This window comes from Stegodyphus dumicola, chromosome 2, assembly GCF_044657685.1.
Source record: "Stegodyphus dumicola isolate Sdum_Otavi_A_Nest chromosome 2, ASM4465768v1".
Lineage (NCBI taxonomy): Eukaryota > Metazoa > Arthropoda > Arachnida > Araneae > Eresidae > Stegodyphus > Stegodyphus dumicola.
The window spans coordinates 52,767,884-52,795,692 of record NC_140769.1 but is presented as its reverse complement, the minus strand read 5'-3'; the positions used below and the strand labels follow the sequence as shown (position 1 = coordinate 52,795,692).

The window sequence follows — 27,809 nt, the reverse complement described above, 5'->3', positions numbered from 1 at the left end:
AAACGATTTTAAAGTATTAGGAAACATTTTTGAAATGTTGATAAGTATTTTATACCAATTGATTAAAGTAGCTGAGACAAAATTAGAGATCAATTTATAAATAAAGCATTGTATACAGAGCTATATATCAATATTATTGCTTATTACGCTAAAAAGCATTACGCCAAAAAGAATTTTTAGCCCTGGCATTGATGTACATGCCACTATTTTGCTAATTACAGTCAATTCTTGATACATTCAATTCAGTCGTACTTAACATACGATTATAATGAACCTAAGCAATTAATTCCAACTTGCATTGCATAAGAAATTTGCATTAAATGTTTCGTTTGTAGTAAATACCCTGCCTTTAAAAAAGTACACTTTAAACAACAAGCAAACAGTCTTGTAAAATGCTAAAGGAATGCGATGAGAAAATATTGTAGCTTATTACGCATTCATTAAATGCATTGAAAGGAAAAAAAAAAAAAAAAAGAAAAAGAAAAAAGCTATATTGCTCAAAGAGTTCGTGTATTCGGAAAGGAGCTAGACATGGAAGAAAAGGCCTAATACTGCAAAAAGAAAAGAAAAGCTGGTGAAAAGAAAAGGGAGTGACATTAATGGTCTGAGACTCGAGAAATAACATCGCATCCATTAAGTCTGAATGGCTAAGCGTTTACACCGGCTATTTATGAAAATAATTTCAACAATGATGAGATTAGAATGATAAAATATTGGCGAACGACGACATTTAGAGCGTCGAAAGAGGAGAAGAATATTGGTGACAAAAAGTTGGAAACACGAGTAACGCTGGGAGATGTATACAAGTATATCAGGAATAGAGAAGAGGAAATAGCAGCTAATAAGACAATTTAAGAAATTCAGCTATTTTACAAATGTCCAAAGATTCCATGTGAATTATTTAAAAAATTCACATAAGCCCAATCACATTCAGCTCATCCCTGTGTTGAAAATCTCAGGAATATCATCCTAGTATTTCTACTTCTAAGCACTTCGCTTGTCTTTCAAACACGGTTTTAAAACGCGATTCGCATCTTTAAAACGTTTCACAAAAGAGAAGTAATGTTTCATTTAATTCAGGTCTTATAATTAGAGCAGAACACATAAAATAAATGTTCTAAACGTTGTTCGTTTTGAAAATAAAGCCTGCAGAAATTCTTCAGTGGTCACTATATAGAGCTCTCTCAAAAAAGCTGGTTTAAGTGATCGGTATGTGGAATTAGAAGAAAAGGTGATATACTTCTTAATGGTTCAGTATATCAGTGAGAATTACATTGAAGTTAAAGATTTATTGATATTATTAACTATGAAGTTATAGCAAATAAAATGCAGCCAGATGATACTACTTTCGAGACTGTGAAAGACATTTCCATTATAGAAGGAAAGCTAGGGAAAAAATAACGATGAAAATGTTTCAGCAGTGAAATAGGCGGTGAATAATAACAGGACTGTAATACAATGCACATCCAAAAATATAAAATCAACTGTTAGAACAGACTATTAACAAAACATTAATTTTGGAAAAGAACTTAAAGAACACGGTTTTCAAAATCGCTACAGGAAACAGCAGCATGTAACGGACTATTTTCATGCTAATTAAAGTAATGCAACATTCATTTTGTTTGCTTAAGGAATGTATTTTATGTGCATATCGTTTTTTAGTATCTGCTGTTTTGATTAAATGTTCCATTTAATTAAAATTAAGAAAAGACGCTTCTGTTTTAATGAACTTCGTATACAGAGAACAAGTCTGCATGTGAGTCTGTGTTCGTATGTGAGTCTGCAGAGATTCACGTGGTCAGAATCGGTTATACGTCATTATTCTATTCTTTATAGCACTTTGACATGTTTTTTCTCATTTATGAATGACGAATATTTCCCACTAAGACTTCGAAATTGCTGTCTGAAAATTATATTATTCTTTGGTGGTGAATGACAGTTATTTATTTTACTCCAAATTGGAAAATGAAAAGTCTTTTATATAATCTTATTCAATATTTGCGGCCGCAGAGTTTGAATGCTGGTTTGTATTTTATGTGTAAAATGTAGAATGTATTATGTGGTTAAACTACTGAAAGAAAGAGAACGACAATATTACAACCAAAAAAGTAATTTATATTTTGTATTTGATAATTAATACTCAATTTCTCTCTTTAATTTTTAGCTCAGTTCGCTCGCTTTTAGTCATTTCCCTACCAGGAAATTAAATGAGAAGAATTTCAACAGATTTTCACTCCATTTTTTTGACAAAATATGGGTCTTCATAGTAAAGGAGTGCACTTTGTCTGTTACTCAGTGAAAATATCAAGAAATTTTCAGGCATAAGCGCAGCTAGCTGCTTTTTTGATCTGCTGATAACACAACTCTTTAGTAAATATTTCAGCTTATTAATGTAATGATTTACATTCAAAATACATGTATTTAACTTCTTCATTTAGTAGAAATTACAAAGTATCAGCAGCTGACTCAGTGTGACTCGAGTATAACACCAAGAGTTTAATTAAGAGTTGCATTAATGCCAATTTTTACAAAATTGTTCAAATAACCCTCTTTTAGTACTTTCACTGGCAATGGCATAATTCATCTCAGCAGCATTTGTTCATATTAGCAGAGATTAATTAATATCAGCCGCTTGATTTTAAACACCGCAGAAGTATTTGCTTTGCTCACATTATGGCAAGTCCCTTGCTAAGGTATTCCACATGCTCTTTTGCTTTCATCCGAAGCGATACTATGCTAGAGCTCCTTGGATCTAATCCCGATTCTTCTGACTTGGTATCTGTTGGTCCTAGAGAAAGATTAACGGGTCCTGAATGCTCCAGAGGCCCTGATGGTGTACCAGGGGCTAATTCTGCAATGGAACAAGGAACTGTAAGTGCTGCCGTTGGCGCAGCTGGAGTCAAATAACTTGGATACACTGAGGGATGTCTGTTAAGGAATCCAGGCAGTCCAGCAGCTAAGGAAGATCCAAGAAGAGGAGCTGTTAGTGACCAAGGGTCTAGAGGCAGCTGGCTTGGACCAGAAGGCGTGACAGCTGAGGTAGGAGGAGAACAAGATCCCAGTGCTGTTGCCAAACTGGTGATAGGAGACTGGGGCCGTCCTCCCGATACCGGATAATCTGGAACGTGACCAAGAGAGCGCAAAGCATTCTGACTTTCTAGTTTTTCTTGACGTCTCCATTTAGCTCGTCTGTTTTGAAACCAAACCTACAATGAAAAATTTCGACTTATGTTATAAAATATAATTATTAGTTCAGGTGAGATAAGAATACCACATATATGTTAAGATTATTATATATACATTTTTTTCTCTGAATTATCTAAGTACATCCATATTCAGCTTAAAACTATCAAAATTCCGAATTCAGTGCTTATTGCGAAATACCAAAAGAGCTATACTTTCTCTTTGCAGTAATGTTTTGCATATTATGTTAAAGAATTAAAGAATTGTGTTAATGATAAGATACTAAGTACATTAATATGATATTTAGTTTCTATTCGAGATATTTCTATAAAGTTTTGTATACAGATCATGTTTATTTTACTTCTTCGTAATCAGTAACAATTTACAAGGAAAATGAGTTGGAATTCATACACATTTAATCTTCCTCTCTGTACAAAAAAGCTGAAATAATTTGAAAATTATTTTTTTGAAGTTTTATTTAACATTTAAAATTTAAGTTACTCCATATTCCATGCTCATTTTTCTGTTTGATAAAACTCATTTTAAAAGTGGAGTTAAAATCAATGCTAATGTTTGCAGAATAATAGGGAAGGTCTTTCGATCCAGATTGCTGAATATGCTCTTTCATTAAACTCCAAATGAACTATTCTCAGAACACAAGTATTCGGTAATAAATAAATAGATAAAAAGTACATTTATGTTGTTTCAAAATATTAACAATTCGAAATTTAAGTTTAATATCTTTATGAAAAATTTATTCAGGTTAACTGCTTATTTTTCAGTTTGAATATGAAATATTATTATTTTAAGTTTGAATAGCTATTTTCACTAACAGTAGTAATGAATAGTTATTTACAACTTGAAAATTAGTAAAAATAGTCATAAAGAAGTTCCAAAACTGTATTGTTAGGAACTTGTCCGTCAACACAGGACATTTGTTAGGCTCACTAAGCAAAGCATTCCTCTGTGCAAAACTTGCATAGTTCATCTAGTATTATCTCATTTGCGCGAATGTACATGCGACTCATTGTAAGCAGAACTGACGAACTCTGAGTAACCTGTTTAATGCAGAAATTGCATCGAACTATAAGCAAACTTTTGGTCTTACGCATACAGTTGTTTAGTATTGTTTATGCTTCTTAAATGCAATGCTTTATATGCATTTTATGTACAGAACACCAGCACATCTGGCAGAAGCTAAATATTATATATACTATGGCAATGTCCATTACTTTCAATTATTAAAGCAGAATTCAATTATTAAAGCATTTTACCAGGATTCGCAACGAAATTCCAGCGAAAGGTTTATTCTACAACACAAAATGTGTGTTTGCAACAAATTATGAAATATATTATTGAAAATGATGATATTGTGTTTATAAATAATTAATCGCATTATATGAGTGAGATAGCAAATATTTAAGAGCAAGTAAAAATCATAACATGCCCTGTCTACATGTGTACAGAGCAAGAGAACAACAGAAAATTATATCAAGTCTTCTTTCCAACTGTATATGTTTTCCTTTCTTTCTCTATTATTTTATTACTTTATATGTTTAATAAAGGGCCAGTGGGTCCCGTTGGCGAGGGTAATTAAATTTCCAGTCGGGCGCGGTTATTCAGTATTTATGCTCACCCCCCCCCTTATGAGTACATACATATACTGAACGAATGGCTGATCAATTGTTTCGGCAATTTCGACACAGCATTTAAAATTGTCTCCGCTCAGTTTTCTTCACTGAACAAGGCGGGAGTTCAAAATACTGATAGATAGATAGATATTTTATGATTTATTTTTTATATTTTATATATGCTGTGCATGTATTCAATTTATATTTGTATTTATTTATATTTATATTTTACATGTTATGCTATTTGTTTCATAGTTTGGTACTGCAACATGTTTCTTGCCTCCTCCGTTTCGAAAAAGTAAAAATTGTATCAACATCTAGCTTTTATATCCCATGTAACTTTTAATTCTTAAATTCTTCAAAAACCTCTGGAGAGTGGAGGATGAGGGGCACCCACCTTTCTTACCTCTGTAGATGCTAGGTGCCTCTGTCCTCCGTCACCTGTTAGGAATACATATAAGCAACTAAACTGCAACAACAAACACCAACGTAACGTAATAAATTTGATTTCCATTATAAAATACTTTTTTTTTTCCCAATAGAAGATTTTGAACAGTTACAGTTGTAACAGAATTCATTAATCTATACTAAGTCCAGATGTGGTGGTCTTTTTATTATGGGGGCACCATTGCCTTCTATGAAGGGACGAACAGATACAACCACGCCTTATCCGAGATTCGAACCCAGGCTTTTCGATATCGCAGTCAGGCTACCCAAACCACTATACCGTCTGAGCGGCTTCCATTATAAAATATAAATTGAAAAACAAAAGATTTTAATAAAATAATAGTGGAGCATCCAAAGCGGAGAAAACATATGTTTCCAGATGGTACGAATTTCGTTTCTAGTTGTTGTACGATAGTTCTAAAGTTTATTAATTTTTCTTGATTATTTTAGATGTCTGGATGAATTTGAAATTTTGTATTTAAGAAGGGTACAGATAAAATTTTAACTGATATTATCCTTGATAATTGCGTAGAATCAGCCATCTTATTAAGTATATAAGCATTCCAGATTGAAAAGACAATCAGATTAAATCCATTTTTTTCACCTAGGACATGCGTTTTATTTCAGTATGTGCAATTATATTATTTCGCCAAAATGATGAAAGAAATAAAAGTATAATTTTCATGGTATTCTGAAGCTGCAAGGGAAGTATTTCGAAACCGATGTTACTAAAATATGCTACTTTTCTGATTATTACAGTTGCAAGGGAAAATATTTACTACTATATTTTATTTCTCATATTTCCTAACATGCTCGAAATTAACTCTATTTTATTTCACAATAAATTTCCTTATAAGTTATATTAATAAAGCAGTTTAAAATAAATATTCGATACTTTTTATAAGCCCAAAGGGGCTATTTGCTCAGAAAGGCTATTTATTTCGTTTTGGCATTTTGTGTTGGTTCACTATAAACGGCGTTTCTTTTTTCAAATTGCTGCCACCATATATTAGAACCCTGCATTATACTTAAAGAAATTAAATAATGAAAACTCTGTATGCATGTATGTATATTTCTTGCACTGTGAATAAATAACGGCACCTAGAGCCACAAATTTTGAATAAAGCAGACCTTCACTAGATTATGGACATCTGGAAGCCGAAATTTGGAATCTGGAATTCGCTTTATTATCTATTTCATATTTTATAAAACTTAAACGAATTTTTGATTAACAAACTCAAAACGAGCAATGGAAACGCTGTATGGGAAAAACAAAAATTGTCTCTCGAGCGCGAGACTGTGTATTGGAAATTCTAAGGATGTGCTTTTTTAAAATTATTTTGTGATACTGGTGTTGGATTGAATTTTATGGTTTAAATGCTAAGAACATGATATTTAATAAAGGCAACACACGAAACGTTAAAAAAAAGTCTCTTTGGAGGTAATATAAAATTTGTAAAATCTGAAAGCCTTCAGATTTTTTTTTTCTTTGAATAGGTTCTAATTTTTCATGAAAAAAACAGCAGCATAGCTTTTTAATTTTATGATGATAAAAAATTGGAATATTATTTTATTCTTAAGACAAATATTAAATCCGTATCGGGATAAAAGCATTCTTAACACTACTTTTTCAAGTAATGCTACACTGGCATAAGCAGTCTTCGAAATAATAGCAGAAGTATCTCCAAATGTGAAGCTAGACTTTTATAACTGATGCAGAGAAATTAATCAATTTTCCTAACTGTAGATTTCACTTTATATAATTTTGCCCAGATCTTGTATATTACAGTAAATTATAATAAGGAGAATAGACAATAAAGCCTCTTCCTGAATCGAAAAGCAGTCAAATAAATAAATTTCCCACGATACTTCCTTGAGCGAGATTAAAGCTATGTCATTTTGTTTGTGCAACAAAGCTATGTAAGTTATCCTCACAAATCTCCTTCAGAGTACACAGCTCCCTCATATAGAACGATGTAGAAGCGAAACATGTCTTTGAAAATAAATGAATGCGTTTTCTTTTCTAGATTCATTCCCTTGGTCTCTCCCATTGAAAATGAAACAGTCTTTCTCGATTTATTGGGACGGAAAAGGTCGGTGTAAACAAGCGCATCATATTTATTCTATCTCTAGCAAAGAAAAAATAAGAAAGAAGAAACTATTCCTAATTTCGCCGAAATGGCAGAGTTATTTCACCTCCTGGAAGCCAGAAATGGGCAAAAAAGACAAACACTATTCTTTCGCTGATAGTCGAGTATATTCGTTTATCGACAAACCTATTGAGAACTTTTTTTATATACTCTATTTTTATACTTTCATTATGACTTCTTTCCCGGCTTAATATAAAATCAAAGTCAACAGAAAATCTGTGTTGTTGAAACCCCTCTCTCAGCTCCCAATAAATCGGTTCAGCTCCTCTTTTTGTTCGACCATAGCTAACGAGCTGGGAGCAAACACTTACTGATTCTGAAGTTGGACTCTCGGTTGGGACGTCATAATATAATCGATGTGACACTCTCGCCATCTGGTGGATTTTTCTTCGGTAGGTGAATGATAACCTTTGTGTTATACTGTTTTTAATAAAACAAAAGTTGTGTTTTTAATTTTTTTTAATTTAGTTAAAATTTTCTATTGATATCTTTTATTACAACTTAGATATATTTTTATGTGCAAACGTTTTACCGAAAATATAAAAAAAATGAGCTTATCCTTAAAAAGACTTCATCTTCTTGTTGAAATATGAATTTTAAAAATGCAGAGGGACTGCAGAATGATATAACAACTATTTGTTAAAATTTCTTGCCCATATTTAGCCAAAATATTATCCATATTAATAAAGGGGAAATGACTCTTAGTATTAACATTTCATAATTATTATTGCAATTAAAGTTGAATAATCTACAACGACCTTGATTTTTGCAATATTTGGATTATGAATTATGTCAGATTGTTGAACTATATAATTAAATAAAATGATTGCAGAAATGTTATTTAACGTAATGTTAGAATTAAAATTTAATTAAAATTATTACAGAAAAGATAAAATTATATTTATTGATTGAAAGTATATAAAAAAATAGTAATCTCAAAATTCAAATTATTTAAAAATTTTCTATTACTGTTGAATATCTCGAAAAATTTCCCAAAAATGTTTCGAGCACTCAGAAAACGTTAAAACTCATAAAACATTTCCAAAAAGGCATTCAATCTTCTTGTGATGATTTCTAGTATAGTTCTTAAAATAATTTTAAGCGTAATTAAAATTAACCTACTAAATTAAAAAATCTGATGTGTACACCACATGACTTCCTTGTACGGAATATTAAATTATATGCTTTTTTTTTTCATTTTATTTAAACTTATTGGATTGAATTAAATCTACTTCACCGACAGCGCATAAACCACAATAGAATAAATGCATTCTTTAAAATTCGCTCTAGTATTTGTTTACCATAGCGACACCCTGGCGCTAGATTCACTTAACAGTATTATATTTCGTTCATATTATAACTCATAATGCATAAAATTTATATCATTTAAAGAATAGAATTATCTAATCGTTGTTCTATTCAAATACTATAATAAAGCTAGAATGATGTATAAAAGAAATTAAGCAAATAAAAGAAAAAAGAAACAGTTTATCACAGACGATTGAGTATTTCTCATTCAATTAATTCAGTTCTCACTTCGCGACAAGGCAAAAATGTATTAAAACTCAAAATATCTGTATTAAAAATTACGAAGTAAATCTTAAACACTTATTTCCTCGAAAAGATTCCAGAAAGGATTAAGCATGATTTAATTGGCAATAATAAATGAAGGCGTTATCTTTGTTATTGCGAAGCTAAGTTTCTCTAGATTGGCAACAATTTTAAATTGTTGATAATTCTAAAAATATTGCACACAGATTTACTAAAGGCATAAAACCTAAACAGGAAGATAAAAACTACATAATTTAATCATTTTTAAAGCAAAAAATGTACAATTTACAAACATATAAGAGAAACTGAGATCACTGAGCCGGGTAACAGACTGAATATATATATACGTTTGGTGCGGCCGATTGCAACCAAAATGCGAGGTGCACATCTACATGTTATAGCAGTCCTATATACAAAATTTCAACGTTCTGAGGCTACTCGTTTTTGAGTTATACGAGATACGTACGTACGTACATACGTTCGTACGGACGCCACGAAAAGTTTTCTCTTCAGAATTCATTTTAAAGCAGTTTTATAATTTTTTTGGAGGAAAAGAGTCTTTTTTTCTGTCCTTACGTACAGATATCATGCAGGAACATCGTTAAATTGCATTCGATAGCGGTCAAAATGGATATTTTCGTTGAAATATGCTGCCTGAAACTTTTCGCGATTACAATAGTTTCTTTTTACTTCGTACAAGGAAGTAAAAAGCATTCCCTAGAAATTTAAGATAAAAAACATAAAACCATGCATTTGAAATGAAAATTAGAAATGCCAGATGATAGGATCAAGTTAGGTTATTTGAATATGGCAAAGAACACGAAGGCTAGCAGCCAAAGGAAAAGAATGCCTTTACGGAGAACGTTAAAGGATAAGCGGTCTAGTATTTACGAAAAGTATGGGAAGGGTTTTGTTTGTTTGTGTGTGATTATGGCAAAGCCTCGAGGGCTATCTGCCTAAGAGGAGGGATGCCTTCGTGGAGGACTTTCTAAGGGAAACTGGCTCGTATACACGTTACACATGGGGAAAACCACGAAAACGCCCATGCAGCCAGCCCGTTCGCGGGTTTCGAACCTCGGACCGAACTACCAGTGTTCAGCGATTTTACCGCTCGGCCGCTGGTGGGCCAAAAGTATGGGAAGGAACAACAAAATTATCCCAACAACTAGCCCATTCACCAGGGTTCGAACTACCAGTATTCAATTGTCTATATCACTCAAACACTGGGGAAAACCAGATGACAGCCAGGAAAGAATTTGCTATGACCTTATTTCATTATGAGCCATCGCGGCGTTGAGGGCCATGCTCTTATTGATGAAGAAAAGAATTATTCAAGTCGTTCCTGTGTATTTACTTTATTGGACCATTTGCAAACTTTTCTTGAAATAAATGCTTCCCTCAACCAGTAATACATATATACACACACACACACACACACACACACATATATATATATTTACTAAGACAGGAAACTCGTTTACTGAAGGCGACAAACAGGTTTTCGATGTAATTCTGAAACCTAATGCATTGCTGTTGCAAGAAGTCATTTCAGATAAGCCAGAGTGCCAGCTTCGAGGTTCCATTCCCTATTTAAATTTCACATATGTATTTAATATGTTTAAGCAGCCTTCCGCCAAACATTCTTCCTCCTCGATCTCCCTTTTGCCATCCATATAGAGAACCTACTTTGTATTCTGACAGCGTGACGTTGCTGGACGCATTCACAACTGACTGTATATTTGTCGCTCTCAATTCATTCAATACTTTCGTTTCTGAAAGCATGGTTAGTGGATTATTCGAAGGAAGATTCTGAATTTTTTTCACCTATTTGAAGTAAAATAACCGCTTAATTTTCACTTTTTTCTATAGATTCTATAGATATCTTTTTTCTTTCCAAATGTTTGACTGCAATTTTTATCAAGTTTTTAGTCATTTAATTAGCAACAGCAGCCCTAAAAATTGTATTGTCCATGCAGAATTCAAGTTAAGACTTATTCTTATAACTTTCAGACGACACACATTTTTGGAAAGTATCTGAAGGAACATGTTGTGATCTTCCACGGCAGAGTGTTGTATTATCGCATTTTTTATGCATTGTTATTAGCGGCTGAGCAGTAAGAGCGCTGAATAATATAGCGGTGGAATACAATGGTAATTCGTCCAGCGTTGAAATTCCAGAGATGTGGCTGGCTGCATGCAAATTTTCATATTTTTCTCCATGTGAAACTTGAATAAGAGCTTCTTTAAAAGTTTCCTATACAAAGAAATTTTTTCCTTAACATTCCTTCGTGTGATTTTTCATAATTACCCGATCCCTATATCATTATCATTAAGAATGGAACGCTGCCGAACCGGGATAGTAGTTAGGGACGTTGGCTGCCGTACCTAAAGACTCAGGTTCGAATCCCGAATGCTCGTAAGTGTATAATGCGGCTAGCCGAAAGTCTTCTTAAGAGGTTGATGGTAGCGGAAGAAGATATCATCGGACTCGTCAACCCCGGGATGGTCTCCAAAACAGCGGCGCAACTGGGCAAAGTCGTACTGTCACCTGTATGGGTCCCAAGGCTTTTGCCAATGACAGACGCAATCTGGCCTCCTTTCCACGATGATTTCCGTGGGCTTGCTCTGATATCAGACAAGCAAGATAAAACAAGACAGCAAAAGACCCTAATTGTTTAAATTTCAAGAGCCTTTACATTTTTAACCGAAAATTTATATAATCTTTGAAATGAAATGAATTGATGAGATTATCTACGATTATATTATACTAGAAATCCCGACGGTTATACGAAATGACCGCTGTTTTAGATATTATAAATTGTAATTAAAATGATTTGTGCAAAGGTGTCTGCTAATTCAAACTGAATTACCCAGAGCAGGCGGCGAGGACGCCCCTTTGCTTACTGCCCCACGGAGTTTTTCCCTTGTACTTGCTTAATTGCTTAAAGTAGAGTGCAATGAAGGAAACCACTGGCGGTACATTTCTTAAGAGCCACCGCTAGCTCAATTAATAAAGGTGATTCAAATAATAAAATGTTAATTTACATGACAAAGATCTCTTTGCGCACAACATTTCTTGTAAAGATCTTTTCATCATTTTTAAGCTCGCCTTGCAGAGGACCATCCATTATTTTTAATTTTACGTCCGTTCGCTCACGAACTATTGAACAGGAACTCACGAACTCTTGCGTTCAGTCGTAAACCCTTTCAAAAACAGATTATTGCTAATGCAAACAAATGTTCACGTTCCCCCTGATACGCTCAATTTGCGTTCAGTTTAAAATACAAAAACAGACTTAATAATTTCAAAGGAAAATGCATTTATTGCCAACATTGTATTTCATATCTAGTTTTGGCAAAAATAAAAGAAATTTCTGAACTTGGATTTGAAAACCAAATGTATGAGAAACCATTGCCTCGTACAGTTACGCAAGCAACCAATAAACTATCGGCGACAAATACTTAAGCCGCATATATATATATATATATATATATATATATATATATATATATATATATATATATATATATATAAGATTTATAAAAAAAATTCAAGTGATATTTTTCAGCATGCACTTTGTTTACTTCCACGCCTTCTCGAATTAATTTCTACCTTCTGGTTGCCCTGCGTTGGCAACACGCTTTTGAGATTTGTTGTTCATAGAATTCTGTCGCTAAAAGCGTAGCTGACCTGTAACTGTTGTAATTCTTATTCTAAAGCTTACCTGTATTGCTGAATTATTGCAAAATGTTTACGTGTGATTGTTTTATTATTAAATATATGCAGTTTCGTTTGAATAGACCGAGAGTGCTTGGATTTATTAAGGATTTAAAATCGAAACTACTTCATCCATTTCGGCACCATTCTAACACAGGAACGTAAACACTTTAAAGAGAGAGGTATTATCTGCATCATATCATCACTAAGGTATCTCGATACCTTACGTCTCAAAATATGTAATTTCATATCAGTATATAAATGAAACTTGAATTTGAATAAAGGGAAACAAGAATGAGGCTATACAGTAAGGTTGAGAAAAGATAAATTTTGAAAAAAGTAAACAACAGGAAATTTCAGGTGGAAAATACAAAAAATGGGAATAAGTTATTAATAACAAAGATAAGTAATAACTTAACGAGCAATAGCTAAAAACATTTCCATTATATGGTAAAATCCCTTACATGGCATTTCCATCATATGGCAAATTCACAAAGAGATAATACAGATTTATAAATCTCTACATTCATTTAAAAAATACATTCCTTCTTTTTTTTTCAAGTAACTTTGACCAATGCTTAATCAAATGGCAAATTAATAAAATCTGCCCATAGCATTTACCTGAACTCTGACTTCGGGTAAATTAACTTTCATGGCTAGTTCCTCTCGGCTGTAGACATCTGGGTAGTGGGATTTCTCGAAAGCTCTCTCCAGTTCATGCAGTTGATACGTGGTGAACGTCGTCCTATTCCTTCTGTGTTTCTTTTTAGGGCCTTCTTCTGAACCACTGTCAGGATCGGGTTTACTACTACCCCCAGAGAGGTCAGCATGTACAGGTGAAGAATGCTGGTTTTCTGTAGGACTGCCTGCCGAAGATTAAAAGTTAACATGAAAATCAAGTCTAATAAATCTAGTGTTCTAAACTAATGTAAATATGCAGTTATTTGCATTCTCTGTGTTTTCTTCTACTTATTTATTATAATTATAAATTTATCCTCTGTATTTTCTTTACATATCGGTTTGCTGCACATTTACGAAAGAAACAGTTTTTGTATCGTTTTTACCTTATTGCTTTTTAGCCCAGAGGGGCGTCTGCGTAGAAAGGCTATTAGTCTCAAAACGTCATTTTACGTCGAATCACTACAAACGGCTGTATCACTTTTCAAACTATTGCCACCAAATAGTATCGCCCTTAATTATATTTAAAGAAATTAAATAATGAAGAATCGGCATGAATGTATGTATGTTTCTCGCACTGTGGAAAAAAACAACGATACTCAGAGCCATCAACTTTTGAATAACATAGTCCTCAACCGATTATGGGCACCTGGAAGTCCTAATATTCAGTTTCGAATTTGTTTTACTATCTACTTCATATGCTTTAAACTTTAACGAAGTTTGATTAAGAAACTCAACGATTTCAAAGCGAGCAGTGGCAACTCACTATATAAAATAAAATATTTTTATCTGCGGTACGCGAGACAGTCTATCGGAAATTCTAGAGATATGCTGTTTTTAGATATTTTTAGCCCAAAAGTACGTTAGCTCAAATGCTTTCGAACATGCGAAATGCTTTCGATTTCAGTTTCGAATTTGTTTTACTATCTACTTCATATGCTTTAAACTTTAACGAAGTTTGATTAAGAAACTCAACGATTTCAAAGCGAGCAGTGGCAACTCACTATATAAAATAAAATATTTTTATCTGTGGTACGCGAGACAGTCTATCGGAAATTCTAGAGATATGCTGTTTTTAGATATTTTTAGCCCAAAAGTACGTTAGCTCAAATGCTTTCGAAACGAGTTTATACGCGTAAATGAAAAAACGCCCATATGGGCGTAATATAAAATTTCAAAGCTTGCAGGTTTTTCTTATAATTTAATTAGTTTAATATATTTTAGTAGTATTTTGCGTATAGGACCTCTCGAAATATAGTTTTTGCTATATTTGACGAAATGGCGCAACTTTTATGATTTCGGATATTTAAATTTTAATGCTTTATTATAATTAATAATTCATTTAAAGGTATTTTGTAAAGCAATATAGCATTTTGAAGATTTCCCAGAAAACTGCAAAAATTATCTTCTCCACTACTTAGTCCTGACGAAACCTATAAAAGCTCTTACTTCAGTTCTGAATTCAGCAGTTGAACTGCCTTTCATCCACACTACATTCGAAGCGAAGAGACTCCCTACCGAGAGGAATACATATGCAGTTTAAGAAAGTACTATGCGTGTATACCATACATGGCCAAACAGCCGCTTGCCAGCCGCATGCTAAAAGTAAAAAGTAATGATTCTCCTATTGAAATATAATTGTAGTTTGAAGCTAATGTCGTCGTTTTTCAACAATTTGTAGTTTTATTTTATAAATTCCATTATATGTGTAACAACTCAAAGTAATTTTAAAACGTTTGTCATACAATAGCTGCCTAATTATATACATCGGAACTTACCGAAGGCATTGTACGAATACGAACAGCAGTAGTATGCACTGGAAAACAAGTAAATATTTATCAACACTTAAGGATACCGATCCATATTGTTACTTAAAGCATTGATTAAATGATTAAGGCTAGATGCTATTTCTTTATTTCAAATCTATATTAATTACGTGTAAAAAATAAATTATTATGTTTTATACAACAGTCTTGGCAAGCTGATGATTATTTTAAAGCTATTTTTGTGTTTCGATATTTACTTCCGTGGTAGCTTTCGTTGCTTTTTTAACATTTGTTTTTATTTATTCCAAAAGAATGTATATGGACATTTTTTTTTCCGATGGCAGATTGTGAACAATTACAAATGTAACCCAATCTATACAAGGCCGGATGTGGTGGTCTCTTTAGTATGGAATCACGTAATAGGTGGGCCACCATCGCCTTTCCTATGAAGGGGACAGACATTTGCAGCCATGCCTTCTCCGAAATTCGAACTCAGGCTCTTCGGTATCGCAATCAGCTTCCCAAACCACTATACCGACTGGGCGGCATGTATATGGACATAGATTGAATAAAAATAGTCGGTTTTAACTTTCAAATTACTATATTGTTCTTTATTCAAATGAAAAAGGTCTTCTCAATTATTGTAAATATATTTTACTTCATTTAAAATCAGGTGACAGTTATATAATCGAGGAGAAAATTTTAAAAGGTTGGCAATGCTGTGTTTTCCTGGCTACCAAGATTTTAGCACATAGTAAAAAAAGTTTAGAATTTGCATATGGTAAGAATTTGCATATGGTTGCATATGGTATTTACTTGAATACATAGAAGTTCATTAAGAATCATCATTTTATATTTATAAATAGCATTACTTAAAAACTGAGAAATCCTTTTTAATTGTCTTTAAAAAATTTCATTTTAATTGAAAACCATTTTGCTGGGTTTTATAAAATATAAAAAAAAAAAAAAAAAATCTAATTGTTGTTCTTAACATGCCCAGTTACGAAGCTCGAATATTACTGAAATTTAAAGTGCTGCTTTCATTGACATAAAATTTGTCTAATATTAATATGTATACTAAATAATAAACTTCAAAATCAATTGTTATAAATTTCAGTTCGCATTTATGTAAGTTAAAATCACAAAATATTACAAAACGTAATTACCATACAGAAAAGTAAAATCATATGCATGTGGAATCGGACGCAACGTATTGAAATCAAAGCCGTTTGTATGCATATAAATAAATGTATGCACAAATGACTCAGAGTATGACTTACATATTGTAGTTAAGAAAATGTTCTAATTCTTATATATTGTTTTCCATACTTTTCTGTAAAATTAAACTACAATATTAAATTATATATTTTTTTAATTTAATTTGTATAAATAAGAACAATGGTTATTTTCTAGCAGTTCAACAGTTTGAATTTTCAGATGGTTGGGCGTCATTTTCAGGCCTTGCTATTTATCGAAAGACACTTTGAACGGTTGAAAGTTATCTGTTTAATTGTTAAATCTGTTGTCTAAGTGCATTATTTACATTTGGATAAAATCCATACAATATATCGATATATATGAATATATCAGTTATTATTATATTAGTGGGTAATGTTCTATATTGTATTGCATTTATGTGTTTATTGGTTTATTTATAATTTCCCTCTTACGTTGTTACTTTGTTTCATTTTAGAATTTCATCCTCTTATAAACATTTGGATAAATTTTAATTTTAAAACTTTGATCCAGATGTATTGAAGTTTGGGAAGCGCTGTCTCAGGTAATTAGTCTTGAAAATTTTTTGCTGCACATTTGGGAAGTTACCAAACTAATTTTATCACAAAGTCATTAACTGTTCATTCGCAGAAACAACTTCAGTGTTCTTTCGTTGAAACTTTAAAGAATTCACTATTTTGAAGCAATACGAACTTCGCTGACTACTGCTTAAAAATAGTGCGCTCTTTTTACCTTTAAAAATGATACCGTATGCGCAGTGAGTCGAGTGGCCAATTTTACGCTTCATTTACTAGCGTAAATGACTGCGCAGTAGATCAATATAGGCAAACCATCCATTCTCACGGTGAAAAGCGTGCCAGACGGTATTATTCCGAGGTGCTGTCGCCATAGCGGCAGCGCTTCGTTAAGCAATATCAGAACACCTTCATAAAAAGATTCTTATCTTGCCGAAGAAATGACACCTTGTTGGGATACAAGATTTCCCGGAGCGCTGATCCCGTTTCAAAAGAGTCCTAATCGCTCCTTGTCTGTAATCATGGGCCAGGATACAATGTTGCGATTTACTGGTTCTTCTATTCTCCACACCATCTTATACTTTTGTCGGGAACATTGTCACCTTTCAGAAAGGGGGTCGGGAGCGATGAGGTGTCTACAAGCAAACATCCAGAACCCTGGTGACGGGGAGAAAGGGAAGGAAATTAGGACCCACTTTTGGTGCCAGTTGCCGCAGGCGGTTATTTGCAGATTAGCTGCGATTCAGTGACTGTAGAGCTCCCCGCCGGTGAGGAAGAATGGTTACAAAAAGAGGGGTACTGCCGAAAGAGAAATGTCGACCGCAAAATCTCTGTCGGGAATAGGTACCTAGAGGGCATTTGCTTTCACTTGTTTATTGCTTTATTATGCATTTAAATATGAAGAGTGTTTAACATTCATTTAAAGTGCAGTGCAACCCCAAATTATGGCTCATGAAATTTTAAATAAACAATTGCGTTACATATATAATGACAGTTTTCTGTTCACACTCTGCTTCCACTTTCAAGACCTAACGTTTATTTCATATCGACCTCTAAAATGCGTGCGGAAATAAAACACGTAGTATTAGTTTGTTGCAATACCCAGAAAATAATGAAAGAAAGTTTTAGTTGAGGTTCTTCGTTTTGAAATTAATCTCACTTGAAATTTCATAACGGGCAAGGAAAGGAATATGTTGTTTAGACACAATTTAATTTATTTTTTTATACATTCACTCTTTAATTCATTATTATTTCTATTATTAATTATTACTTTCCATTCAATTATTATAGAAAATATATATGCCACATGTTTCTAAAATTTACTGAACTATCTTCAGAACACTCTCATTTTGTGATTCGCTAAAAATATATCTTAAGCAGAATTATAGAAAACGGATCACAATTTTTTCAAGATGTAACTTGGTAACTTGATTGCCTTCGATAAGTCACTTGAAATCAAATTTACCAAACTTAGATTCTCGCTATCGAAATGTAGATATTAATAAAAGCTAATATAATAATAAAAAAGCAAATTTGATTTAAAAGCCCAAATATACGGTTAGTTCAAATTAAAAATTAAGTTTTCAGCTAATGATTTTCCTTTTACAATATATCAAAGTAATGATTTTTAATTAAAAAATATACATTTCGTGTATTTCTTATCGATAGAAATAACTTAATGAAAAGTGCTTTTTGCTAAAATATTATTCGTGGTTGCTTTATAGGTAGTTATTGCTGTAATTCGTTAGAGCTGTTTGATCGGAAGTGTTAATTAACTGAAGGTGTTATCACATCTAACAACGCTCAATGCTAGAAGAAACTTTCCTGAGAAGAAATTTCTGCCAGCATTAGTTTAAATAGAAGGTTTCTTAGTCGAAAGACTTCCTGGAAGCTATGTTTCTGGGTACGAAAGCGAGACATTTTGCGACCTTGGCCAAAATGTCTTGTTTCTAGCTCTGTCTCATGTAGTTGTTTGCCACAAAACTTGGGCAGCTTTTTTTTGGTTTTCGCCTAAGTCAATCAATCAGATATTTCCAAAGGGAAGATTCCGGAAATTTTTCTTTCGATGCGCAGTCACGGGTAACTTGCAGATCTAATAACAGTTTTAGGCAACGAATTAGTTCTCGATAACTGAACTCTATAAACAATCAAAAGTGATGAGAAATACTTCATGTCACCTGTAATTACACTTGGATTATTCAATCAGTTAATGTATAAATTGTAAGTTACCTGACAGTCAGATGGTAGATTACATTGGATGAGGTTTTATTCCGTATCATCCATACGAAGTGCTCATTTGACATAATTTTCAATATTTTAACTATCAGTATTATTTTTAGTACCTGTAATTTTTATATATTACACATTTTAAGCACTGCTTTTAAAGTTATCATTTCATTTCACTCCTCTAAAAAAAAACATTTAAATTGGTGAAGTCAAAATATCACAGAGCGTTCAAAATGCTTCAATGAAATTCATGATTTCAACTTTCATTTCAAAACTCGTTGAATATTTAAAGTTATAGCGTTTACTTTAATTAACAAGTTATTTCTTATGTTAAAATATGTCTTGCATTTCTATAATTTCATCTACTCACCAGAATACGTAACTGAAGTGAGTTTTAAATAGGAGAAGGAATTAACATTTAAGAGAGAGGTTTAGGAAAAACATTCTGACTTACTGAGATTTCTCTCTTGTTACCAGCTAATGAGTTTGCCTTTCATTTAAAAGTAAGTTAGTAGCTAAGCTGTTCGGCTTTAAATTTATAGCTTGGCTTATAAATACTTTGAATCATTGTTATTTTTTAATCTTGCAAGAAGTGGAGATTAATTTTTTTAAATGTTTTAGTATTTCACACTGGACCTTAAACTAATTCTTTACTTGTTTTACATTTTTGTGTTTATTTACTGCTTCTGTATAGTGAAAGATAAAAATATGATGCAAATTTGTCGGAAAATTTAGAAAGTTAGACTAGTGTTTAATTTAGTCTGAGTTTAATTTTATGACTTATCAAATGGTGTCTAGGTAAACTTTCTGGGCTGGTTGACGGAGCATAAAAGTCATATAATCAAACTTCGACAATATGTCCTTCTTGAATTCGATTTAATCACAAATGTCATTATCATGTAGGTAAATTTCCTGGGCTCGCTGACGGAGCATGAAAGCCATACAATCAAATCTCGATAATATCTCTTTCCTGAGTTCTATTTAATTACAAATGGTACCATTATCATAAAGGTAAGCTTCCTCGGCTGGTTTATGTAGCATTAGAGTTACATAATCAAACTTCGACAATGTCCTTCTTGAATTCGATTTAAAAGAAACTGCTAAGCGAGATAACTTTGAAAGAGGAGTTTTCAAAAGATTCACTTTGATCGAATGGAATTATCTGATTAAATTTAAATTGCATTAAAAATATGTATTTATGCATAATTTTCACTTCAGTTAACACTCGCTGGAGAGTGTCCAATATATCAAAATCCTTATTTCTTCTTTTTTTCTTTCCATAGGAGCCCACCAGCGGCCGAGCGGTAAAGTCGCTGAACACTGGTATTTCGGTCCGTGTTTCGAATCCCGCGAACGGACCGGCTGCATGGATGTTTTTGTGGTTTTCCCCATGTGTAACGTGTATACCAGCCAATTTACCTTAGAAAGTCCTCCACGAAGGCACCCCTCCCCTTAGGCAGATAGCCCTCGAGGCTTTGCCGTAATTAAATAATCTAATCTAATCTTTCCATAGATAAAATATAAGTTTTTGCTATAACTATACATTCTTAAGCTTTTAGAGGTCTCTCTCCAAATCCTCTTTTTTCCGTCAATATTCAAATTAAAAATTGAAGATTTCTTTACGTTTAAAACTTTAAATGCTATTATCAGTGTTTCATTTTCATCACAAATAGACAGATCCTTACTTATACATGAATGTATTAATTTCTCCATCTTATTCTGCTTCTTTTTTAAATTTATTCAATTCTTAAAATAAAATCTTTTAACCTGTTAGTACTACAATACTTCTCCATAGAGTCAATCTGCTTGGCGTTTTTACTGTATCTGCATGTGAACATCATTCTTACATTTATGGATACAAAAATTAATATTAAAAGAAGAGAGAGGGAGCCAATCAGCAACAATGGTTTTCAATTTATTATGAATTAAAATTTCCTGTCATTTTATTTCCTTGAAACCAACATCGCAGTGCTTTTCAACCCCTTACTTGACCAAAGTATAATAAAATTCATCATTTTGCCGGGAATTGAGGAATCCTCAAAACGTAACAGTCATACCTGGAAATGAATCAAAATTTGAAAAAAAAATCTATTTAATTAGTTATTTAAATTGATATGAATAATAATTACACGAAAAAATTCCAAAATTTATACTCTTTAAATATTGTGCTGAAAAATACAAATAAAATATATTAATTATTCATTTTTTAAAATACGATTTAAGAAAATATAAGAAATCTATGATTTTATCACTCAGTTTAGTTCTTAGCCTTAGAAACTTAACAACATAAAATATTCTCCCACCTTCTGCTAAATGCTATAGGAATTTTTCAAAACTTTACCCAGTTTTATAGGGTTTAAATGGATAGTTTTTTCTTATTTTTCGTCCGGCGTTAAAGATTTCTTTTATAAATTTTACGTGCTCTCTTCTTCTGAGGATGAATACTTGGACAGTGATTCGTCTTTCTGGCAAAAAAAACTTTATCATAATTATGTTAGATTGTTGAATAAAAAAATTTAGATATTGCATTGATCCAACTAAACGGCATTTCTTCTATCTCACTTTCTTTGGACCAGAGCACATATTCCTTCGGCAGTTAACAAAATAGTGATTCAACGGCATAGTTTTTCTAGACCAGTTTTTACTGGCTTCAAATCTGTTACAATTGCAGTCGAGGTTAGATTTTGCATCGACCAATATTTATTGTTATTTAATTTCAATTATTGCTTTCAAAATTGCTGATTTTATCTCTAAAAATCTTTCAAGCATTTCCTACAAACTGTTCCAGCATGTTTTGTTGTCTAAGCAAACCATCTTTTCACAGCCAGACTCTACTTTCACAATTTCGTAAAATATCATTTTTGACTGGTTAATATTTTGAATAAGTTTACAGACTTTTTTATAGTTTCATTTATATTAGAATTTTTTCTGTATCAACAGCGTGAAACATAGCATCTGTTATTATATTGCTTTCAAATTCTAAATCTAGCGCTTTGTCTAAATCTTCAATTAGCTCTTCACTTTCATCAGTATTTTCTTCTTCATGTGATATATCTTCTATCCCAACAGTGTTCTTTCGCTGTTTTCTTATAAGGGACATCAAACACCGCCAGGTATATGGCATGTGAATAGCATAGGTAATACTCACTACTCACAACTCGCTATTTTTCGAAACTTAACCATCATACTAGCCCCAATAATAACTCACGCAACTACGTGCTTTTTAGTTGTGATTCCGAATGCCTTTAGCTTCCTATTGTTTTAACACAATTTTCTACTAAAAAAGGATCTACTAATTCTTAACATTCTTAAATTAAAGAATTTTCATTCATAGAAATGAATATTTATGTTCAGCTATAGTTTGTTTCTAAGTGATATATATACTCGTCAAGAATCAAGCTACTACGTAGTCCAGCTTTCATAAAATTTTATTTGTAACCTCAGCTTTAATCAGATCAAATTGTTTATAAATAAGCCTCATAACATCACTAGGGTTTTTTTAAGGGCTCACTAGGTTTTGTACTCATTTAATTTTTTAATTTTATTATAATTAATTAGTGTGCATCTGCGCGTTTCTTTCCGGAATTCCCGGGAACTAAGTATAATTTCCGGGTATACAAAATGTTTGAGAATTTTACGATTTCCCTTGAGCCTGAGTCCATGGGTTTCCGGGAAAGAAATCTTAAGTTATATTCTTTCATTTCGGTAGGTTTAGGAACAAGTTCAGGGAAATAAATAGTTTTGCTAGAAAGAAAAGTAATAATGAAGTAAGTGTTCTAGCTCAGATTATCATAGTAACAGCAGTTTTCTGCAACGAAAGGAAAAGGTACGATATCAAATAATATGAAATGATACAAGAAAGACTAGTTTAGATTTATAATAAGATATAAGAAAAATCAGTTTAAGTAATTTGAAAGAGTAACATCGTAAATGGAATGGATTTTTAGTGTTAGCTTAAGAAAGCATATTCAAATGTTGCTTAAAATTAGGCAGAAAATACAACTTTAAATTTTACATTGACATTTTTGTTCTCTATTTGATTTAGGGAAAGTTCTCAGTATAACAATGAAGTGAGTACACTCTTAGCATTGCAATGAACCGGCGCCGTATTAGAACTCGTGGTCCAACCTAAAACTTCATAGTAGAAAATTAAATACAACCCCAAATGTTAGCAGTTGTCACTTTGGCTTTGACAGATCCCTTCCACTGTTCCCTGTGTGGTGGTAGAGCTAATTTTAAAGAGGGTTTCGAGTTTCGCTCTTGCGTTTGCAGAACTGTTATTCGATGCTGAGCTTCCAACCACTGCCATTCAGTTATTCAGTACCAATATATTCTAGAAAAAAGTTGAGAAAAGAGTTGCTTTATATTTTCAGCAACGGAAGAAAATGTGCAGTTAAATGCTAAAAATATGACGCATATGAAATACCGTGGTCATTTTTGAGGAGTACGTTTTACTTAAATAATACTTAAGTAATATTTTGCTGACCCAGAAAAGATTATGAGCGCATCATCAACTCCAAGCTAAAATGTTGAATTTTCATTATTTTCTATATTATATTTTTAGTGCTTGCATTATGTGAACAATGTAAAAGTTAATAATGCTAATGTTAAAAAATAATATCTAATAGAGTTCGTAGCAAATACTAAAACGTATTTATTTCTTTTGAAGCAACTCTATTCTAGATTTTGGATTTTAATGGATAGTATTAAGGAATACGTTCATTAATAACAGTCCTATAGCAACTTCCGAGTAATATTCCAAACAGCAACATTTCGAGAACCTTCACAACACAGAATATTGTATATTTAATGTGCTTTAAAGAAAGAAAAATGTTTTTATCTTGCTAAACCATTAAAAAAATTTTCCTTTGTATTTTGATATCAAAAATTAAATAATTTAAATATCACAACGATGGCTCTCGCACTTTCATTGAAGAGGTTAGAAAGTAAGATATTTTGAGCAAATGATGCTATCAGTAGATAATTAAAAATATTGTACTTTAAATTTATTAATTTATTTACTTTTATTAAGTTTTCTAACAACTTAAATGAATTGTAACGTCTTTGCGTTGCTACGCTGCCAAATAAGTACCTAGCGAGAAATGTTAATAAAAATAAAAAGTTTTCGAGAAATGAAAAGTTCTCGCTCTTCAAAGATCTTCGTTTGAAAATGCGTTGAAGATCCTTTCTGCGAAAATGTTTAATAAATTTGAAAAAATAAAAGTTTGATGTTTGTCCAAAATGGGGAAATTTCTTTAGAATCTTCACTACAGATTAAAGATACCTGTTGGTAGTAGCTGGGATCGAAAATTAAAACTAGCATTCGTATTTAAAAACGAAAGGAATGCAGGACGCGTGAGGACTGACCTTTTTTTTATTGTTAATATACTGTCATATTGTATAAAATGTTTCATCTGTTTACTGAATTCAATTATATTATGATACTTTAAATTTGAGCTTTTAAAGTGTCAAGTTGATTAGTCTGATTAGAATGTTCTTTTTTAAATTTGAACTCTTGCGTTAGAGTTTCAAATCACAACATTGTTTTGCCGTGTGAATAAATTTGAGCTTTTCTATTAGAATTGCGGATTTATCAAGTAATATTAAATTAATATTTAGTTGATTTAATTTTGAGCTTTTCATTCGAATCCCAAATCACAAACTGTAAAGAAAAGATATTGTTTAAATAAATTTTAACTCTTTTGTAAGAGTCTTTGATTTTTTATGTAATATTAAATTTCCATTCTGAAATTTGAGCTTTTGTATTGGAGTCCCAAATCAAGAATTGTATTATGTGAATCAAGTTAAAGGTTTGAATTTTTATTTGCTGTAGTATTCCTTTATTAAGAGTAAGCTTGGATTTTTATTGAAATCAAGAAACATTTTTTGGTAATATGAGAAACATTATTGTTTTCTTTGAAATAAAATACTTTGTATAATTTTTGCAATTGTAAATTTGCAACCAAAAAAAAAATAATAAATAAATAAATAAATAAAAAAATAAAAAAATAAATAAATAAATAAATAAATAAAAAAAACCTGAAATGTTTCAGATTTTAAATTACGTCCAAAGGGGCGTTTTTTAACATTTTGTGTGTTACCTTTCTTTATTAAATATCATGTTCCTCGCACTTAAACCATAAGATCCAGTGCAACAGCAATATCGCAAAATAGTTTTAAAACGAGCATATCTTTAGAATTTCCGATACAGAGACTCACGCGCTGGAGATAAAAATATTTTTTCTGCACAACGTTGCCATTGCTCGCTTTGAAATCCTTGAGTTTGTTAATCAAAAATTCGTCAAAGTTTTAAAAAATAGGAAATCGATCATAAAACAAATTTCAAATTTCAAATTTGGTCTTCCACATGGTCATATTCGTTGGAGGATTACGTTATTCAAAATTCGATGACTCTATTTACCGTTGTTTTATCACAATACGAGAAATATACATACATTTATGCAGATTTTTCATTATTTAATTTCTTCAAATATAATGCAGGACTCTAACATTTTCTGGCAACAGTTTGAAAAGTGAACCGACATTTATGAGTCCGACGCAAAATGCCAAAACGAAACTAATAGTCCTTCGGGATTCAAATCCCTTTGGACTAATAAATAAATAAACTGCTGGATTGTGCAAATTAATTTTAATTTTTGATTTTGAATATTGGATAAAAATCTTTTAAAATTAATTTTGATATGCTGTCCAAGAATTTACGGTTTCAATAATGCCTTTTCTTGACAAGGGTAGAAAATAGGATTTAATAGAAGTTTTAGACGAAAAATTAGTTGAAGATATGCCGTTCTCTAGTAAGGTTCTAGAAACTAAAAAAGAAAAAAAAAAAAACTCTGGAAGTCAGTTTTACGATGGGGAAAAAATAAATTCTAAATGGAGTAATTGCTGATTGAGAAGAACGCATGGCTCTGCAAGCAAGGTCACTTGAATTAGAAACAAAGCCACTTAAACTACAAAAATAAGTAATACGAGCTAGAGAATCCCCAGCGAATACAGTAGAATCTAGAAATAAAATCCAGTTGGTATAAATTATTCCTAAGTCTGGTGAAAAAAGTATGAAATTTCTGAAAAATTTTGACAGAAGAGCTGAAGTGACTCAGATCCCTGAGAAAGGTTATGTGGCTTTCCTTTTGGGTGTTTTATCTACTGATATCTCCAATATGTTAGTCAAAGAACCGTCTGAAGGTGCAACTAAGTATGATTATATTTAAAATCTAATCTTAAAAGATATAAACTTAATAACGACAAGTTAAAATAGTGCTTTTATATATCATTAAAAGACTCCTGAAAGTCTTTATTAAATTATGATCATAAACTTTACAGTTATTTTTTTTGAAGTGGATTGCGAATTTAGAAGTTAAGTGAGTCTGAAAACTTAATAGCTACAGAGAAAATTAAATATCAGGTTCCTTAACAAATGGATAAAATTATTAGACGATTATGAGAGAATTAAACAAAGCCTTAAGAAGGAAAATCCTAGGCAACAGGCTTTAAAGCCACAAGAGAGTCGTCAAAACGGGAACAGAATGCAAGGTTCGAAATATTTTTAATACTAAGCCTGTAATTAAGACACAATTTACTAATGAAATTCATGAAAAGGAATTTGGAAATGAAATGAATTTTCCAAAAATTGTTTTAAGGATATTATGGCTCCAAACACAAGCTTTGATAAAGTAAATACTCAAGATACTGATGCAGTTTTGGACTTTATTTGAAAAAAAAAAAAAAAAAATTATGTAAAGCCTTCCATGTACACGAGTGAAACCGTGAGGATACGAACACCTCTGGAAGAACATCTAGTTTGCTTACATTGCGCTGAGGTACAGCTTCAATGTAATTTTGGTCATATATTAACAAAAATTGTAGTTTGTAGATCAAGGAAGGTACCTTTTAGGTAAAAAAGCAGCTGCATTATTTGAAGAAGCAAAACGAGAAGTTTAAGTTCATACGATAAACGCCGTCAAACCCGTGCTCAACATCGACTTCTAAAAGAAACGGAAAATCTATGTTTGACAAATGAGTTAAATTCTGAACTGAACCCTAAGACTTGAACACACTACCTGAAAATAAGAGCTTGTCTCTTGTAGAATAAGAACGTTCTGAATTAGTATGAGAAAGGCCTCTCCAGAAATGAACAGAAGGGGGAACAAATGAACAGAACGGGAGCATTGAATCAAAGCCACACTGAATCAAGCTAAAAGAAAATCTTACAAAGGTATACGTTGAAAGCCCAAATTCTCTTTATCAAAAATTAAAAAAAAAAAAAAAAAAAGGAAGACGGTGAAGGAGTGATAAGATTATTGATTGCTGTTCCTAAGAAATATCGGAAAGTTATTATTTCTTCTGAAATATTACTACTTCTCCTGAAGAAACAGCAGCCAATCTTGATGCAACAAAGATCAAAGATGTATTATTAAAAACTTTTTATTGGCCAAACTGTTACAAAGATGTCAAGAATTTTGTTAAAATTTGTGACAAACGTCAAAGAAAGCCACAAGATAAAAGAAAGCACTTTGAAAATTGTCTCTGTTATCACAGAAAATTTCCAAAAATACATGTTGACGCTTGTGGGCCTATGTCCGTAACACCTTCAGGAAATAGGTATTTAATAGCTATAATCTGTATGTCTTCGAAGTATCCGGATGCAGTTCCTGTCGCAAATCGTTTTTCAATCACGATTGTTGATGCTG

General features: G+C 32.1%; 1 protein-coding gene across 1 annotated transcript in view; it reads right to left on the bottom strand.

Annotated features, from left to right (window-relative positions):
* Positions 1 to 2,094: 2,094 nt before the first annotated feature.
* LOC118183300 (retinal homeobox protein Rx1-like) overlaps positions 2,095 to 27,809 on the bottom strand; it is a 55,241-nt gene continuing 29,526 nt past the window's right edge. Inside the window, exons 2-3 of the mRNA XM_035352784.2 lie at positions 13,302 to 13,546; positions 2,095 to 3,206 (exon numbers count right to left, since the gene is read on the bottom strand). Of these exons, the coding sequence (XP_035208675.1) occupies positions 2,667 to 3,206; positions 13,302 to 13,546 (785 nt within the window). The 3' untranslated portion in view covers positions 2,095 to 2,666. The remainder of the gene's footprint in view (positions 3,207 to 13,301; positions 13,547 to 27,809) is intronic.